Below are 17,606 nucleotides of genomic sequence, written 5' to 3'. Positions count from 1 at the left end.
GCCATAATAATGCTGCACTGAGTTTAGCATATAATCCAGAATTCAACTAGCAAAATATATGCATAAACAGGAAAGGTAGCTAAAGATGGGCGCCTCGGCATTCACAAATGGTATAAAAGGTGCTGCAGGTGGGAGCGGTTGGCATATGTGTCGCGGGAGTACCGTCTGTACTTCAGGGGAAAGTTCGAGATGGCCTAGGAGTTTCTGTATAGAATACTCCTGGCAATACTGTGGAGAGGCCGGAGAGCAGCTGGTGCTGGTAAGAATAAGGATACCCTGACGCTGTCCGCCATGGCGAAGTAGGTTATGGCCGAAGGATTGGTATACAGAGATGTATGGGTCAAAGTCATAGTACCAGTATTTGAAACCAAGGGAGATTGCGAGTCTAAGTAAAGATGGGCAAGTTAGTGTACTTGGAACTGCAGATCTGACGAACTGTCGAATTAAGGTTTTAGCGCCATAGCAATAACCGCTTACCCTTTTGAACTCACTCTTAAGTTAGTAACAAGTGTAGATTTTTCCCAATGCCATAATCCGCAGTGTACAGCTATGCACATACAGAGCTTTTCGCCTTCAACCACACTACCTGAAATCACACTACTGAAATGTCTACCAGGGCAAATGCAAAGCGTTCTGATCTAAGGCGGGAATGCCGTAAGGAGCTCTCTAAACATATTGGCATGTTTAACCAACCTTCCATGATGCATTATCGCTAACACATTAACTTAAGAGGATACACTTGGAATTCGAATACCGCCGGACGAGATTAGGCTTATGCCGGCAAGCCACGATCCTTATCGTTGGAGAATCCGGAAAAAGTCAACAACCACACCATCTCATCTTGATATGCTTTTCACCAAGCATTTAAGCAGACACTCAACCCGGACATTCAAACTACTACGTGACGGTGTCGGAAAGGCCTTTTATGCTGTCCCCGCAAACGACGGTAGCCCTGATTGCCTGGAGCCAATTATACAACCGAATTCCGACGAGGAACCATCTCCTACTGCACCTTTACTTGAGGACCAGAATGGCCATAGTTTAGACGATGAAATTAGTCAATGGAGAGATATTACAGAAACCGCACAGAAGAAAAACCAAGCACTAGAGAGAGAGTTACAGCAGGCAAGAGAAACAAATGGACAGTTACGGAAACTGGTTCAGATGTATTTTAGAAAGACTAAACTTCTGGAAGGCGAGTTCCAGTCACACGTCAAGGGGATGCTTCAAGTGATGGGAACTCCCAGAAAGCACAAAGGACTTGAACCTCCGAAGTTTGCATAGCTAACTATATTTCTTCCTCCATACATGCGACTACTCCGAAAACAATTCAAAGCACTGGTGATGGCATGAAAGGACTCGTCAAGATCTGAGGTTGCTAGAGTAAACTTCTTAAAGTAATATCCTTCAAGGGTAGATGTTCATTTATCAAGCAGGTATATGTTCTGTCTTGCTAAGTTCAACAAAAGTCCGTATACACAATGGAAGAAGAGCAGCTGGGAATGGAAGTCCCGGGCGGCAACACCATTTGGTTCCGGGCCCGCTGGGTAGTTAAGGGCTTTCTCCAGCGAGAGGGAAGCCATTACAAGAAGACCTAAGCAGCAGTGGCCAATTCGGCCACTCCAAGAGCACTTATGACGGTTGCGGCTGCCAAAGGATGGGATTCCCAGGTGGTCGATTTCGTTACGGCCTTTCTCAACAGCCTGAAGAAGTCGTCGACGTACAACTACCGAGCGGAATTAAACACGACCGAGGCAAGCTAGTTGGAAGGCTTCGCCAGGGCCTGTATGGTTTGAAGCAGTCAGCGCGACTATGGTATTTCACCGCGGTGGAATATCTCAAAGAAATTGACTTTCGCGTCAGTCCCTACGATGCCAGAATGCTCATCCACAAGACTAGGGCTTTATACTTGACGCTCCACGTTGACGACTGCCAAATGACGGGTCCTAATATTGAAGACCTGAACCGCGATTTCAAAGAGATTCGAGGTCAAAGACGTCGTTCTGATACACCCTATTTAGGGATGGAACTCGTAGAGCAACCAGACGGCTCAATATTCATCAGCCAGGAATGCTATATTGACGAGATCCTCAGAGAATTCGGAATGGAGAAGTGTAACGCCGTCAAAGTCCCAATGAATAAAGGGATGAAGATCGAGTTTACCCCAGGCGAGGATCCCGGCCTAGATGACAAATTCACCCATGCAAACTACTGGAAGGGAACTGGAAGTTTTCAATATTCGGTTACGAACGCCAGGCCTGACACTGCGTTCGCGGTTAACTACCTCGCTCGCCTTAACAGCGGCAGACCTCCATCTCTAAGTCCTCTACTGAAGCCGAGTATATCAGTGCATCTGAGGCCGCGTGTGAACTTGTATGGCTGAACGATCTACTACTCGATGCGGGGATTCTTACCCAGGCCCCTAGACCCCTACCCACCTCAAAGCTCCAAATTGACAATAAGGGAGCGGTTGACCTAGTAAAGGCAGAAGCCCTGACTAGGCGCTCACGGAATATAGAGATCCGCCACCATATAATCCGCAATTTGGCGAACAAGGGTGAAATTGAGGTTGAGCACGTTGCGGGAACGGCCAACCGAGCTGATCTTGTGGTGATGAACCATCGCTTCTCGCTAAGAGTGCGAGGTTTTGAGATTCGAGGTTTGATATCTTCATCTCAGATGTCATTGCACCCTTTCCTTGATCTATTATCCGTGCTGCCGCTGCCGCTCCTCTGTGCATGTCTCGCGCCGCTCGACGACCTTCGCCAGGCCCGTCAAGTTTTGTTGTAGACGGTTCACTTGTTGTCAAGGCGCGCATGGCGTTGTCGTCTCGCGCGGCGTGAGATGTGCTTACTGGGAATCGATCTGCGCCGTACTGTTGACATCGAGCGCGTTCTAAGTCGCGCTGGATGAGTGCTATACCTGCTCTCTCCCTCTCGGACAATAGCATCCATCAGGGATTTATTTTTCGCATTTATTGCGTGTTTGAAATCTTGCATTTGCTTCGCGGCATTTTTGTTCCTCTCATGGAGCGCCGTGTTTGTCTCCCCAAGATGATTGATACGAACCGCAAGTTGTTCCCTTTGGCCACGCTACTGTTTAGCTGGAGTGTCAAGTAGTTGCCATGCTGTTGCATGTCAACCATGGCCTTCTCAGCTTCGGCTGCCCGATTTTTGATAGTGTTATTGCACTGCTTCTGGTTTGCGAGCTCTTCCCTCGGAGAAATGATTTCGGCATCGCGTGACTGGGCTCGTTCTTTTGCGCTCTTTTTTCTCAACTTTGCCCCGCTTGTTGCCTTTGCCAATCTCGAACGAATATAAGAAAGCTCCTTGGCATGGCCGCTCAATGTCGCTTGTAATCTTGCCACTTCATCATAATGCAACTCCTCCAGACGCTCGATCGCTGCCAGCTGTTTGGTGGGGGTATCGCCACGAGGACAGATCGACGGCGCAGACGCTGAGCGTCGCAAAGAGAGTGAGAGTTTCGCATTTGAACCAGACGGGCAATACTGTCCTGGTTGGTCCATCGGGGTAACAAAGCTCGAAGACAGCGTGAAGCTTTACTACAAGGCATTGGGGGTTAGAAAAGTGATAAAATTTCTGGTTAACATGTTTGACGCACCGCAAAATAGAGTGGTTGGGGGTTTCTCATTGAGCGTGAGCGCAGGAATCGAGGAAAGAAGATGAAGGGCAGGATGAAGACCCTGAAATTGGCAGCGCGCCCAGGCGTCTCTATAGGTCATGGGTTCCGAGGCTATACCCACATGCAGCAGCCATTTTTCAAATGTGACATATTGCAAGTCCACTAACGGAGATGGGTAAGCGAAGGCATGATGCTTGACGTGGCTTTCAGGAATGGAAATCTACGCGAGTGGACAACGGAGGGTCCGCCCTGATCAGCAATTTTCTGACAGCAACCAAAATTTATCCTGATTCGTTGTTCTTTCCAGCTCAGTCCTATTTCCTGTTTCCTGGTATTCCCTCCGGTAGCGCTGCAAATGTGGATTCCATACTCTCCAATGAGCATACTCTTTGGTTTGTGGACATGGGCGGTTTCATACCACTTCAATATCAAGCCGCTCTTGTTTCCAGAACTCAGCGGCTGTTGGAAATCGTGGGGAAAAGCATCCATGCCTGCAGTTTGTCTTGTCAGCCTTGAAATGAAGATGAAGTTGTACGGAGTATGGAACTCCCAATAGTCAAACCTCTCTCTGGTCCAGTGTTCCAATCTCGCCAACACTTCCACACCAAGTAAGATTTCACGGGCTGGGTCAGCACTGAATTCAGTGATGCTCTGAGGGGAGATCCCGAGGGTGCGTACGGAGTGCTGCGAGGTAGATAGTGGTCTTTGTTAGGTAATCCAACTAGCACCTCGCTCACGTGACCCACATAGATTAGCCGAGATTCCCCTTTAGGTAGCTTAGTGAATGACAAGCATACAAGTCCTCCATCAGGTTATAGCCCTTTGCGCTGAAGAGCAAGCGTATAAGGTTGATTTACAGCTCAATTGGATATTGAAGCTTACGATCAACATCCTGAACGGTTATCCTTGTGGATAACGAGGTTTTACGAGCACAAGAGAGAGCGTACGTTGAGATAGACGCCTCCTATACGTGCAACCCCTGTAGCTTTCTAGCACCGAGCTGGGGAGCGAGTTGAACCCTGTAGCTTTCTGGCACGCGACCAGAGAGTGAGCGAAACGCCTGCTAAACGCACCTAGCAAGCAAATCGAGCACCTGGCAACGCCAAAGCCATGGTGAACCGTACGGACGAACCGGAGCACCGAACTCCCGACCGGGAAGCTCCAACAAACCTCCCTACACCCCAAACCGAGCTTAGGCGGTCGAGTAGGCTCAGAGGCAGCCCGCCAAACGACGAGCAGGAGCCTAGGGAGGAGAGTGAACTCCAAATGTTGCGCAGAATGATGCTGAATCAACAGGAGATGATGCAAAAGCAACAGGAGTCGATGCAAAGGCAACAGGAGACAGTACAACAGCTAGCACAGCAAGTGAACCTCCTATCAGGCCAAGCAAGCACCGCAAACGCACCTGCAACGATGCAGGAGAACCTAGAGCACGAAGCTCAACAAGAAGAAGAAGAGGACCGAGAAATAGACTCTGATGAGGAACTAGAAGAATATGTCGGCAACCTTATAGACACAAATACGCGAATCGGCAGAGCAATCACCCAATTCACGAAGATCACGAAGACGGTGAAGAAGCCTATGACCCTGGCTGGAGCCAGCAACTACCTAGCATGGAGCAAAGCCATCCTAAAGGTAGCCCGCCAAGTAGGTGTTGAGAAGATTATCCTGGAAAGGCAAGAGACTTCACCACGGCCAGAGCGCTTGAAGATTTCACAATACTGGAATGTTCAGAATAATTGGCTACACGGCCTAATCGACAGCACAATATCTGCACAAGCCAGAGAACACTTCGAGGAATCGGATAGCCTTAGTGCCTACAAACTCTGGGAAGCTGTAAGGACAGCCTTCCAAGAGAGACCTGAGATACAGCGGGAAAGCCTACTTACGGAGTTAGTAAGAATGACACCACAATCCGCTGGCTCAGAAAGGAATTATATAGAGAGATTCCTAGCAATCCGTGGGGAATTTGAGAGATTAGGGTTCAAACAACTGGACCACACCCTACATGATATCTTGAAGATGAACATTACGTCCCGATGGAGAGAGTTCATACAGAACCGATTTGATATGGCATGCCAGAGCGGAACGAACCTACCGGAGAAGGATTTGGAAGGCCTACTGAAGGATATCCTCCACCGAATCCCCAAGAAAGACCTGAAGAAAGGTGGATCTACAAAGCCAAATACAAATGCAACAAGCTCGGATCCCCAAAAGTCTTATAAGAATACGAACTCCGAATCCAATCCAGAGAAGAGCTCACTGCAGAACTGGAACTGCTATATTTGTGGCAAACCTGGCCATTTGGCTAAATTTTGCAAATCTAACAAGAATTCGAAGCCTAACGAGCCTAAGGAAGACTCTAAAGGCAAAGGCAAGGAAACAACTACGGTTGCAACGGACAAGATCCATTCGGTTCACGAAGCAGCCTTTTCTACGAGAGAAGCGCGCGAATCCACAGACAGATGGATCCTTGACTCTGGAGCCGGATCCCACGCGACCTCACGTACGGATCTAGTTCAAATGGACCCAAAGAGCCATGCAACACAACTGCTTATGGCGAACGGTTCGAAATCAGTCACCAGAGGATTTGGCACGGCCAGTATCCAAACTGACAACGGAGAATTGAGCATTGGGGGGGTTAGAATCGTGCCTGACCTCCAGGTTAACCTCATAAGCTTTGGGAAGCTTATACGAGACGGCTTTACAGTGGAACAGCTTTATGTCGACGGAGAACACGTCTTCCTACTAGAATCGGCAGATAAAACACAGAGCTTCGAAGCTGTGCTTAACGAGGATGACATCCTAGTCCTACGAACACCTAGGATACGCAATTTACTGGCATACGCGTTTCCAGTACCTACAAAACTCCTAGAGCCCTGCTATGTAACAGCAACTCTAGAGAATAAAGATGACGCGCTTTTGGCACCGAATCACCTGGCAAAGACGCCAGAAATCAAGGAGGATACGATGGCCAATTGGCACAAACGCTGGGGGCATCTCAACGCCCACGATATAGCTATTCTAGCTAGAGATCCGAGAATGGCAATGCGAATAAAGGGAGTAAAGAAGCTAGGGTTCTGTGAAACCTGTGCTAAAGCTAAGCAAGCTCGCAACCCATTCGAACCTAGAACACGCTCTACAAAGCCTGGAGCTAAAATTTTTATTGATATTGCAGGTGGCGGCCGTACCCTATCCACAGACTCCGATCCTCCAAGCTACGGCGGAGCGAAGTATTTCCTACTTATAACGGACGATGCCACACGATACAGGTGGATCTACCTCCTGAAGGAGCGGGTAGAAGCCCCAGAAACCCTGAAGAACTGGATCAACATGATCGAAGTGTCTACCGAACGAAAGGTCGGCACTATACTGTCCGATGGAGCTCCCGAATTGACGAGCCAACAACTGGCTGAATTCTACAGGAGCAAGGGTATACAACAGGAGATTACGTGCCCATATACACCTCAACAAGATGGAACGAGTGAACGAGGAATACGACTTCTTTGCGAGCGAACAAGAAGCGTACTTATAGACTCAGGACTACCCAATGAGTTATGGGGCGAAGCTCTCGCCACAGTCTCCATGATGGTGAATCTATCGCCTACCTCAGTGCCTCTATACGGATGCAAGAACACGAAGCCGTTGACACCCTTTGAAGCCTGGACGGGTCACCAACCCCATTGCAGATGGGTCCATAGGTGGGGATGTGACGCCTACGTGAAGATTTTGAACGAATCCTCGAAGCTCCAACCTAGGTCCAAGAAGGTCAAATTTGTAGGATATCGTGGCATGCACACCTACAGGCTTTGGGACCCAGAAACGAACAGTATAATGATCTCGCGAGATGTTATATTCGACGAGAAATTGGATCAAACCCCTACGAATTCGCTAACCGAAGCCGAATACGTTGAACTCCCGGAGGAGTACGATTACATAGATCCACTGAACGGCTGGCAACACAAGCTACTAGCTTACCTTGCGAAGGAGAAGCCAGAAATCATGAAGAAGCTCGCGGACGGCGAATTAGAGGCTTTAGAGCCCACATACCTGGGCGAAGAGCAAGAAATCCTCTCGGATGCTACGGAGGAAGAAGAGGCAAATGGAGCTGAGCTTCCAGTGCTCAGTACGCGTACAGATATACCAAAATCCATCGCCGAAGCCAAACGCTCTGAAGAGTGGCTTTATTGGAAGGAGGCTCTAGATGTTGAAGTCTCCAAATTACAAGAGAAAGGCACCTGGATCCTAGTCGAGAAGGAACCCCAAATGCAGATCCTCTCTGGCAAATGGGTATTCGATAGGAAGCTCAACAACACGGGTGGCACAGTACGATTCAAAGCCCGTTGGGTCGTACGTGGATTCGAACAGCAAGAAGGCGTTCACTACAAGAAGACCTACGCAGCAGTTGTTAGTGGACCTACAACGAGAGCCTTCTTTGCTATCTCAACAGCCAAGAACTGGAAGGTCAGAGTCTTTGACTTCGTGACAGCCTTCCTAAATGGAACTCTTCCAGAGGACGAACGTGTATACGTTCAACTACCCACTGGATTCAAGCACGGGCGGGGTAACCTAGTAGGGCTCTTACGCCAGGGACTCTACGGGTTGAAACAAGCTGCTAGGCTTTGGTATCAAGCAGCTACTGACTATCTGAAATCTCTAGGATTCCAGATCTCTCCATACGATGCGGGGTTACTCTACCACAAGAGGAAGCAAATCTACCTAACCCTACACGTCGACGACTGCCGTATAATGGGACCCAACGAAGCCGAAATAGAATGGCTCATCGAGAAGCTTCAGGAACGCTTCGAGATCAAGGAGGTTACGGAACAAGGCCGTTACCTAGGCATGCGGGTTCAAAAGCAGCCGAATGGAGACCTTTTTGTGAACCAGGAACAGTATATCGAGGATCTACTGACTGAATATGGAATGGAAGACTGTAAACCTTCCAAAACGCCAATGAAGAAAGGAATAAGCATCGAATTCGCGCCAGATCAGACCCTCAAAGATGGAGTTGACGAGCAGGCTACGCCTACGAATTACAGGAAAGGCCTGGGCTCTCTACAGTTCCTAGTTACGTGTACGAGGCCGGATATTGCATTCGCAGTCAATTATCTGGCGAGATTCAACAGCAGGCCCAATAGGGAAAGCTGGGCGGCGTTCAAGCAGATCCTACGCTACCTCAAGGGCACAAAATCGAAAGGAATAGTCTTCAAAAGGGATATGGATCCTGAAGGCTTGAAACCGGCGGCCAGTTCGGATTCTGACTGGGCTGGAGCCGACCCTGCGTACAAATCCACCAGCGGCTACATTATTACCATGAACGGAGCTCCAATATCGTGGAGATCACAGCGCCAGACGTCCGTCTCGAAATCAACGACCGAAGCGGAGTATTTGGCAGCTAGCGAAGCTGCTTGTGAACTAGTTTGGATCAACGACCTGTTGATAGACGCCGGGGTGATTAGCGAAGGCTCAGCAAAGCTAAGGAGCTCAAAATTAAGTGTTGACAACAAGGGAGCGGTTGACTTAGCCAAAGCTGAAGCTATAACGCGAAGAGCACGCCATATTGAGATTCGGCACCATATGCTAAGAGACTGGGTTCAAAAGGACGAAATCTCAATCGAGCACGTTGGAACCGACGCGAATAAAGCTGACGGGCTCACGAAGGCTCTTGCAATGGATCCCTACGCTCAATTCGTGAGCGCGATAGGGGTGACGAGTTGATACAGGAAAATATGGAGGTTTATCAGTGAAGGCAGCGAAAATACGGTATCGCGGCGAAACGGAGCTAAGCCTAAAGAAGGAATAAATCTGGATTCTGTAATTATTTTTATCGCGGATTTGAGAGATTTGGAAGCTTTGGATCTTTGTGGCTCTCGCTCGCTGCTGGAGCTCGTTGCATGGGGGGGTGTTAGGTAATCCAACTAGCACCTCGCTCACGTGACCCACATAGATTAGCCGAGATTCCCCTTTAGGTAGCTTAGTGAATGACAAGCATACAAGTCCTCCATCAGTCTTTCCTTTTGAATATCCGGGCTAAGGTTATTCCGACCGATCTAATGACGGCGCTCGTGGGGCGCATCTTTGCTCTTTGAAAGGAACTTGGGACTCTAGTTTGTTTTCACGAAATTTGATGATTTAGATACTGTACTTACATCCCCAAGTTGAAATGTCGGACTGCGATCCATCTTTGTGTTGAGCCTCCGAAATGACCGCCGACGACTACTAGCTATTACAGTTGAGCTTTCGATAAAGGCTCAAGGAAAATTAGGATGTCCGAAGAAGCTGCAGCCCTTCGTCGCCTTTTAGAAGAAGAAAAGAGGTTACGAGAGGAAGAAACCAAGTTACGAGAGGAAGAAAAGAAGCGGCGGCTAGACGCCGAACAACGTTTGCACGCAACGCAAGAGGAGTTGCAGAGCACGGCACAGAATCTTCAAGAAGAGAGGGAACAGAGGAAGTTACAAGAAGAACTACAACAGAAAACCACTATTTTCGAATTTCTTGACGCATGCCATACCCATTTGTTCCTTGGCCTTACAGTTAGACACCCTAAAGACTCGACAAAGGGTGATCTGGCGAACCCAGTTGGCAGACTTCGACCAGAGAAAATTCGGAAATGGCTGGGTTTTGGGGCAGAACAAGAGGAAATTTGGCAGGGTCTTATGGACTCGAATTTTGTTCAAAATCGGCATTTCAAATCGCTATCTTTATTAGCAGAATCCGGGGCGGAGTTGCGTACCGAGAAAACAGGATCTGAATTAGATCTTCGACAGTTCCGGCATGAGACCCTCACACGGCCCGTCCGTTCAGTAATTGCGAAGCTATATTCAGATGAGCGCATCCGGCAGCGCTTTCAATTGCTTGGGGCGATCACCTTTGAGAATCATGGAAATACCCTAACTGAAGAGTCTCTTGAAGCTGCCCCGTCCGGCGAACCCTCGCGGCCAGCGAAATTCCGAAAGACTGGCACCGGAGATGCCACGCCCGCCAGTACACCACAGTCATCTCGCTCATTGGCTGACGAATTTTGTGTATATAACAAAGGAGACGGTCAAAATGTTCCCGTATATATCGTGGAGCTGAAGGCCCCTCATAAACTTCCGCAGTCGACGATCGAATCTACCCTGCAGGAAATGGACTTGGACGAAGTGATTGTGCACAGGCCAGATGAGCCCAATGAGGTTGCATGCCGCCGTGAGATGGCCGCTGTAATCACTCAGGCATTCTCCTACATGGTCAAATCCGGAGTAGGATACAGGTATGTGTGCACCGGGGAAGCTTTCATCTTCCTACACGTGGGTTTGGATCCAAGTACCGTATTCTACTACCTCTCGACCCCAAAGAACGATGTGGGAGACACCAACGGATATACAGACCGAACTGATCAACCCAACCGGCTTCATCTAACTGCCGTCGGTCAGGTGCTTGCTTTCACGCTCAGGGCACTACAGGCGAAACCGTATCCCCAGTCTTGGCGAGATGGGGCGGAGTCTCGACTGAAGCGCTGGTGTCTCGTCTATCAGGATGAGACCATCCTGTCCTCCCCACAGACAGTGTCTACACAGGATTACACACCAGAACGGGAAAGTCGAGATGACTATCTCAAGCGCTCTCCTATCGTCACAAGGGCGAAGAAGGCTCCGTTGTTTCGTCCTTCGTCGCCATGTAACCCACCTCAGGCGTCGCGAAGTCCTGCAAACAGCAGTGATGAAGATACTTCTGGTCCGACAGGTTCCTTAAGCAAAGCGCCACGGCGCTCAGCCAACGTTATGGTTGTGGTCCCCGCTCGCTCCAGCAAGACGTCATCCGAAAGAAACTCCACCAGCCAGATTAGATCGCGGCCGTACTGCACCCAACGGTGCCTCCTCGGACTCTCCAAAGGAGGGCCATTGGACCAGGATTGCCCCAATGTTGCCGACCATGGCACTGACAAACATCCGATCGGTCTATCTGAATTTGTATCTCTCCTTCACAAAAGGCTTTCGTACCAGGATAACCGCCGTTATGGTGCATACGAGTCCGCTGGATGTGAATCTCTCCACATTCATGGCTCCCGCGGGGCGTTGTTCGAGGTCGTCCTTATTCAATATGGGTATAAGCTGGTGGGGAAAGGCTTTCCAGCCAATTTCACCCAATATTTACAGCAGGAGGAAGCTGTTTACAAGCGCCTTCTCCCCATACAGGGACGACACGTCCCCGTGTGTCTTGGTGTTCTGGATCTTTCCCAGCGACAGCTATTCTATGATGGAATTGCAAGAATACCCCATCTCCTTCTTCTCAGCCATGCTGGACTTCCCCTTCACCGGTCTGATATTGACCATGAACGTCTCTTTCGGGCGGCCGAGGAGTCGCTTCAAGCAATTCACAAGCTCGGGGTTCGTCATTGCGATGCCTATACCCATAACATGTTCTGGAACCCAGAGAATGAAAAGGTGATTTTTATTGACTTCGAGCGAGCGGAAATCCAGGATCTCGGATTCCTTTTCAAGACTACATCATTAGAACGAAGGTGGAAGGAGCGGGATACGACGAAACAAGCACGGACCGCTGGAATGCTTAGTTATGAGATGCAGAGAATGCGTTTCGATCTCGAATGCGAACTTACGTACCTTAGCTGATCACCGTGCCGGCCACAATGTCTGCGTATAGAATTGGAGGATCTTCTCTCTGAACCCCGGGACATTGTTTTCTATCGTCAGATCGTCGAATCGAACGTTATCCCTACTGATGATGAAGAAAAATCAAAATATAATGCCACGCGCTTTGCTAGGTCGGCTATTGTACAGGAATACCATGTGATGATCCAAGAGGGCTTGAATACCCATATCTGACCACGGGCCTGGGGAATGTACAACTGCATGTCCCCTTCGATGATCCAACCACCCTTTATCATGATCTAAGCGCGCTTCACTTGGATATAAGCTAAAAACCGAGATTGAAAGAGTGATGCGCCTCTGCCTGATGAGTTGTGCGACTGAGAGTGATCGGGTCCAGGGGGGAATACCTGATCCCACCAAACCAAAGAAAGAAACTAACAGAGTCAAGAACAAGACCGTGCATCCTGCTGGGATACGAAGGTAGCACCAACTACCGTATCTTGCTGGAGAACGGAAGAATCGTTGGGACTCCAAATGCTGAATTCCATGCAATCCTTACAACTCCCCCCACGCAGACGAGACAAGACGTGGGAGCCAGACTGAACGGCTTACCTGAGGCAACGGCTGCTGCCGCAGGGGGGACCGAGACGACAGGACTACTGAACCAATCATCTGTAAGCATACGGCTCGCATCCGTACCAGCCTCTGGACGCCCGATGTCGATGGCACCACCAGAGCGGATGCCGCCTCAGTCGAGTGACGATGACTCGCAGCCCACTGCTGCTGAACAGGGAGATAGGACCTTGTCACCAGCACGGAGTGACACCTCTGGATCCTTCTCGGGAACGACCCCAGACATTTTCCAGAGAGATGACTCACCATCAGGCGGTGACCAGCAACAGGGCAACACTGCACAACGAGCGCAGTCGAGTGACGATGACTCGCTGCCCACCGCTGCTGAACAGGGAGATAGGACCTTGTCGTTCGCACGGAGTGAGACCTCTGGATCCCCCTCGGGCACTGCACGAGATGGTCTCCAGAGGAACAACTCACTGTCCGGCGACGACCAGCAACAGGGCAACGCTCAGTTATATCAAGCTTTGGAAAATTCAGAACTCCAACTTGACCAATCAACTCATGTCGTGCAGCCAGAAGCACTAGAAAAACACCCTGAACTCAGGATTCGTGACCCACGGGGCACGGAGGATATGCTCAACGATAGTGAGGAAAACCTTGCACTGATGAGCGTACCCGAAGCGAATATAATCCCAACATTCTTAACCATGGCCGCAGAGGAAACAGAACCCTTTGAACCAAAAATCATCCAGCATGCAAAGAACGACGCAAGCTGGCCCGAATGGGAAAAAGCAATGCTTGAGGAAGTCAACTCACTCAGACAAAACAAGACGTGGCAGCTCGTCGAGCCTCCCAAAGACTGACGGACGCTTAGCGGAAAGTGGGTCTTCAAAATCAAACGAGGACCAAACGGAGAAGTCATCCGCCACAAGGCAAGATGGGTGGTCAGAGGATTCACGCAGGAAGAGGGCGTTGACTACGACGAAACTTTCGCCTCGGTTGTCAAGCCAATGAGCTACAAGGCGATCTTTGCAATCGGCGCTGCTCTAGGACTCGAGATCGAACAGATGGATGTCAAGACCGCATTCCTGTACGGCGACCACGAGATCAACGTCGAACAGCCTCACCACATGACCGACGACACCCCAAGGGTCTGCAAGCTTCAAAAGGCACTCTACGGTTTGAAGCAAGCGCCCCGTATCTGGTATCAGACGCTCACGAACTTCTTGCGCAATCTTGGCTTTGAACCGATCAGCGCTGACCTCGGCATCTTCGTGCGAAGCAATATGTACATCGCGGTGTATGTCGATGACCTTCTGATCGTAGGACCAAGCATCGCAGAGATAAAGAAGATCAAGAGAGCCCTCAGGAACCGTTTTCAGATGGCAGATCTTGGGCCCTGCAGTTACTATCTAGGGATGTCAGTCCAGCGCGATCGCCAAAATCGGATACTGTACCTGAGTCAAGAGGCCTACATCGACAAGGTGATTCGCCAATTTGGAATCAGCGATTGCACTCCCGTCAGCACGCCTGTCGAGACCTCACCACTGCCAGACAACGACCCAGGACACAGCTGCCCTCCAGGCCGAAGAACCGGATATCAGCGCATCATAGGTTCGCCCATGTACATCATGCTTGGGACGAGGGGGGACATAGCATATGCAGTCTCCATGGCAAGCAGACATCTGGCAAACCCCGGACCGCAGCACATGAAACTCGCACGGCGCATCCTGCGGTACCTCAAAGGCACAAAGGGCCTCAGACTCGCATACAAGGGCCATCCCCAGATGCTGAAAGGCTTCACGGACGCAGACTAGGCCGGATGCCGGGACACGCGCCGATCGACGGCCGGATATCTCTTCAACATCGGGAGCGGAGCGATCAGCTGGCAATCCAAGCGTCAGAGTGTCGTTGCGCTATCGACCTGTGAGGCTGAATTCCTCGGACAGACCCAAGCAACTAAGGAAGCGGTCTGGCTGAGGAGACTCCTCAACGAATTGAATATGAGTCAAGGGAAAGCTGCAACAATTATCTGCGGTGACAACCAAGGAGCCATTGCTCTGGCCTCAAATCCGCAATACCACTCACGCACGAAACATATGGATATCCAGCGAAAGTGGCAAGGAGAACTACAAGATACCGGAATGGCCGAACTGAAGTACATCCCAACTGCAGAATAACTTGCTGATGGGTTCACCAAGCCCTTGCGCGAGATCGCTTTGAATGGTTCCGGAAAGGGCTTGGCATTGAGTGACAACAATGACTAGACTAAAGGGTTCCCTTTCCTTCTTCAAAGCTTTTCCTTAAAAAGGTTTTTTCTTTGAAAAGGTTTTAATGGGGCCCACTGCAACCGTGATGAATTGTCGCTGACATCCCTTGATGGGGGTTGCCATCGAGTGGGAGTGTTAAATATCACGGTGACTGTGATCGAGTCATTGTCACTCTAGATGGAACACGTGATAGGATCTGAGACCGTTGTGGGTTTCACATATATATATATATATATAAGGCGGTCCCTCGACCAGAGAATAGATTAATCAATCCAACCATCACAGTGAACACATTACTATCACTTATTTCAACAATTAACATCAAGCGTCGTCAATGTTGTTCTATAGATAACATTGAAACAATTATAATATTCTCTCCGTAGAAATATTGTGAGACTGTTAATATTGAGCACCAGCAACGTTGTGCCATCGTTAATATTATGCGGGCATTTTGTAAAATATTCTTCGAAAATTGTAAATTCTCAAAATGTGACAATGGTAGATGGTTTCGTCATGCCCCAGCGCGATTAGTAAGCGCAGATGTAGAAATCACATGATAACTAACTAGTTACTAGGTGACTTTAGCATAAATAATATAGTAATCCATTTCTTCTGTTTCTTTGTTGACATGGCTTCATTAGTTATACATAAAGGTTGGTCATGGGAAAATAATGATATATAAGCTATCTCTGATGACATTTATTCCAGTACATTGTTAAGTGGTACCAGGCCTTACAAAATTGAAGCTGAGCTGATCTTGCTGCACAGATAAAACTACGAGATCCTTTCGGCAGTGATATTACGGACATTCAACACTGAGAATCAGTGCTATTTTTGATCCAACAGGAATTTCATAAAATATTATGTTATAATTGCAATTTTTGGAAAGTGAAATTGTCGAATTTTCTCTTTCACCACTACATGAGGTCGACAAACAGGAAGGAGGCGCGCTACCCGCTTTACGGGTCACAACATTTTTCAATGACTGGTACACGGGATCGCAACAGGTGTCCATCTTGAAATGGCCCAGGATCTCTGCTTTGTCGAGTTTATCGCATTTTCTCATCAAGCCGTCGAGGTTCTCTTCTGCACACACCCGAAACAATCGCACAATCGTTTCGTGGACCAGCGAAAAGATGAAAGGCACAGCAAGAACGCGTTTGCCGGCAATTTTCCATCCTGCAACCAGCCATTGTCGTCTGCAAATTCCCTGCTTTGATTTCTAGGGCTCGCTTGAGCTAGGATTGCCCAGTCCGGGATTGTCAGCGACACTTTCGATCATTACACTAAATGATAGGCTGGTTCGGCCTGCGATTGTCATGGCCTTGCAAAGGAGGGGAAGTCAGGTGGCCGAGCTCAGGTACAGGCTATAAATACGAGTCACTTTCCCCTTGGACCCATCTCGCAATCCTCTTCCCACATCCGCCGGCCCAGTGGACTTTTTTCAACAATGGCGATGACACGCAGCAAGCGCAAGGCAACTGGTCTTGCTTCGCTTCCTGACCACCCGTATGTCGCAAAGCGCATCAACTCTCGACGTGTCCGGCGTGACAGTGACACTTCAATCGAATCCCAAAGTGGTGCTGGAGAAAGTGTGGGTATGCAGACCATACAAGGTGAGAAGCACCGCCGGGTTTCGTGTTTCTTCAACAGCATACTGACATGCCACAGATGAATCAGGGGATGCCGTATCCTCGGAGGAGAAGACAGAGCACAGTAAGCCTTTCTCACACAGTTACGGGCCGCAAGCTGAAGATTCCCAGCGCATGAGACGATAGTATCCTCCGAAGACAATCAGAGCGAGCCCACCGGCCAGTCTACTGGAGCCGTCGAACCAGTTGAAGTCGAAACAGAGGGCGCCGATGATCAAGAAGAAGCATCTACGGTTGATGTTGACGATCAGAGTAGGTTACATGGTTCTACCCCCCAGACCTGCGCTGATGCGCCCGCAGGTGACATCGTCATCGTGGTGGAAGAAACCTCCGACCCAGCCGAGTCGAGCCTCCGTGAAGAAGAGTCCTCTTCTGATGAATCGCAGGCCGACAACACCCCGCCCAAAATACATCTAGACGATGGGCGGGTCGAAGATCTGGACCCGAATATCATCACACGCTTGGTTAGGAACGAATGGACGGTGGAGGTGGATGATCGTTCCAAGCCGCGGCACTGCCCACACCATAACACCAAGGAAATTCTGTGTGCTGTCTCTGATGCTTGCTGGGTGCTTCCGATGCATTTTGAGAACTGTAAGGAAGCGGAACGGAAGTTAAAAAAGATGATAGGACGTGCCCCCATTGAACGAGCGGCCGGTTGCTGTGCGAGCCTTCTCCAGCATGTCGCCTCTGTGGAGCGGAAAGGTTCAAACGAACTCGGGACCTGGTACTTTGTGCGCTGGAAAAAATACTGGTTTGCTGAGAGCTCCTTATGTCGTAACGCGCACAGTTCATAGAGGATGACTATGTCCATCCAATTGTGCAGCGCACAGACAATCTCCATTTAATTACTTTCATTGCACGCATGTGGT

The 17,606-nt window shown here is 49.4% G+C and overlaps 4 protein-coding genes across 4 annotated transcripts; 3 read left to right on the top strand and 1 right to left on the bottom strand.

The window, feature by feature from the left end:
* Positions 1–605: 605 nt before the first annotated feature.
* Positions 606–1,284, top strand: D8B26_005368 (uncharacterized protein; the record flags this gene model as incomplete). Its single annotated transcript, XM_066124814.1, has 2 exons — positions 606–654; positions 731–1,284. The coding sequence occupies 2 exons, from the start codon at positions 606–608 to the stop codon at positions 1,282–1,284; spliced, it is 603 nt and encodes a 200-aa protein (XP_065980895.1).
* A 1,690-nt stretch (positions 1,285–2,974) lies between these two features.
* D8B26_005367 (uncharacterized protein) lies at positions 2,975–3,526 on the bottom strand (the record flags this gene model as incomplete). Its single annotated transcript, XM_066124813.1, has 1 exon — positions 2,975–3,526. One exon carries the CDS (start codon positions 3,524–3,526, stop codon positions 2,975–2,977), a length of 552 nt encoding a protein of 183 aa, XP_065980894.1.
* Positions 3,527–9,911: 6,385 nt separating this feature from the next.
* Positions 9,912–12,257, top strand: D8B26_005366 (uncharacterized protein; the record flags this gene model as incomplete). Its single annotated transcript, XM_066124812.1, has 1 exon — positions 9,912–12,257. The coding sequence occupies one exon, from the start codon at positions 9,912–9,914 to the stop codon at positions 12,255–12,257; it is 2,346 nt and encodes a 781-aa protein (XP_065980893.1).
* A 4,275-nt stretch (positions 12,258–16,532) lies between these two features.
* On the top strand, positions 16,533–17,531 carry D8B26_005365 (uncharacterized protein; the record flags this gene model as incomplete). The annotated part of the gene is made up of 4 exons (XM_066124811.1): positions 16,533–16,698; positions 16,754–16,798; positions 16,846–16,986; positions 17,035–17,531. The coding sequence occupies 4 exons, from the start codon at positions 16,533–16,535 to the stop codon at positions 17,529–17,531; spliced, it is 849 nt and encodes a 282-aa protein (XP_065980892.1).
* Positions 17,532–17,606: the final 75 nt, after the last annotated feature.

Source organism: Coccidioides posadasii, chromosome 3 (genome assembly GCF_018416015.2).
Source record: "Coccidioides posadasii str. Silveira chromosome 3, complete sequence".
NCBI classification, from domain to species: Eukaryota; Fungi; Ascomycota; class Eurotiomycetes; order Onygenales; family Onygenaceae; genus Coccidioides; species Coccidioides posadasii.
Note: the sequence above shows the minus strand (reverse complement) of the source record. Positions and strands in the feature narration are given on the sequence as shown.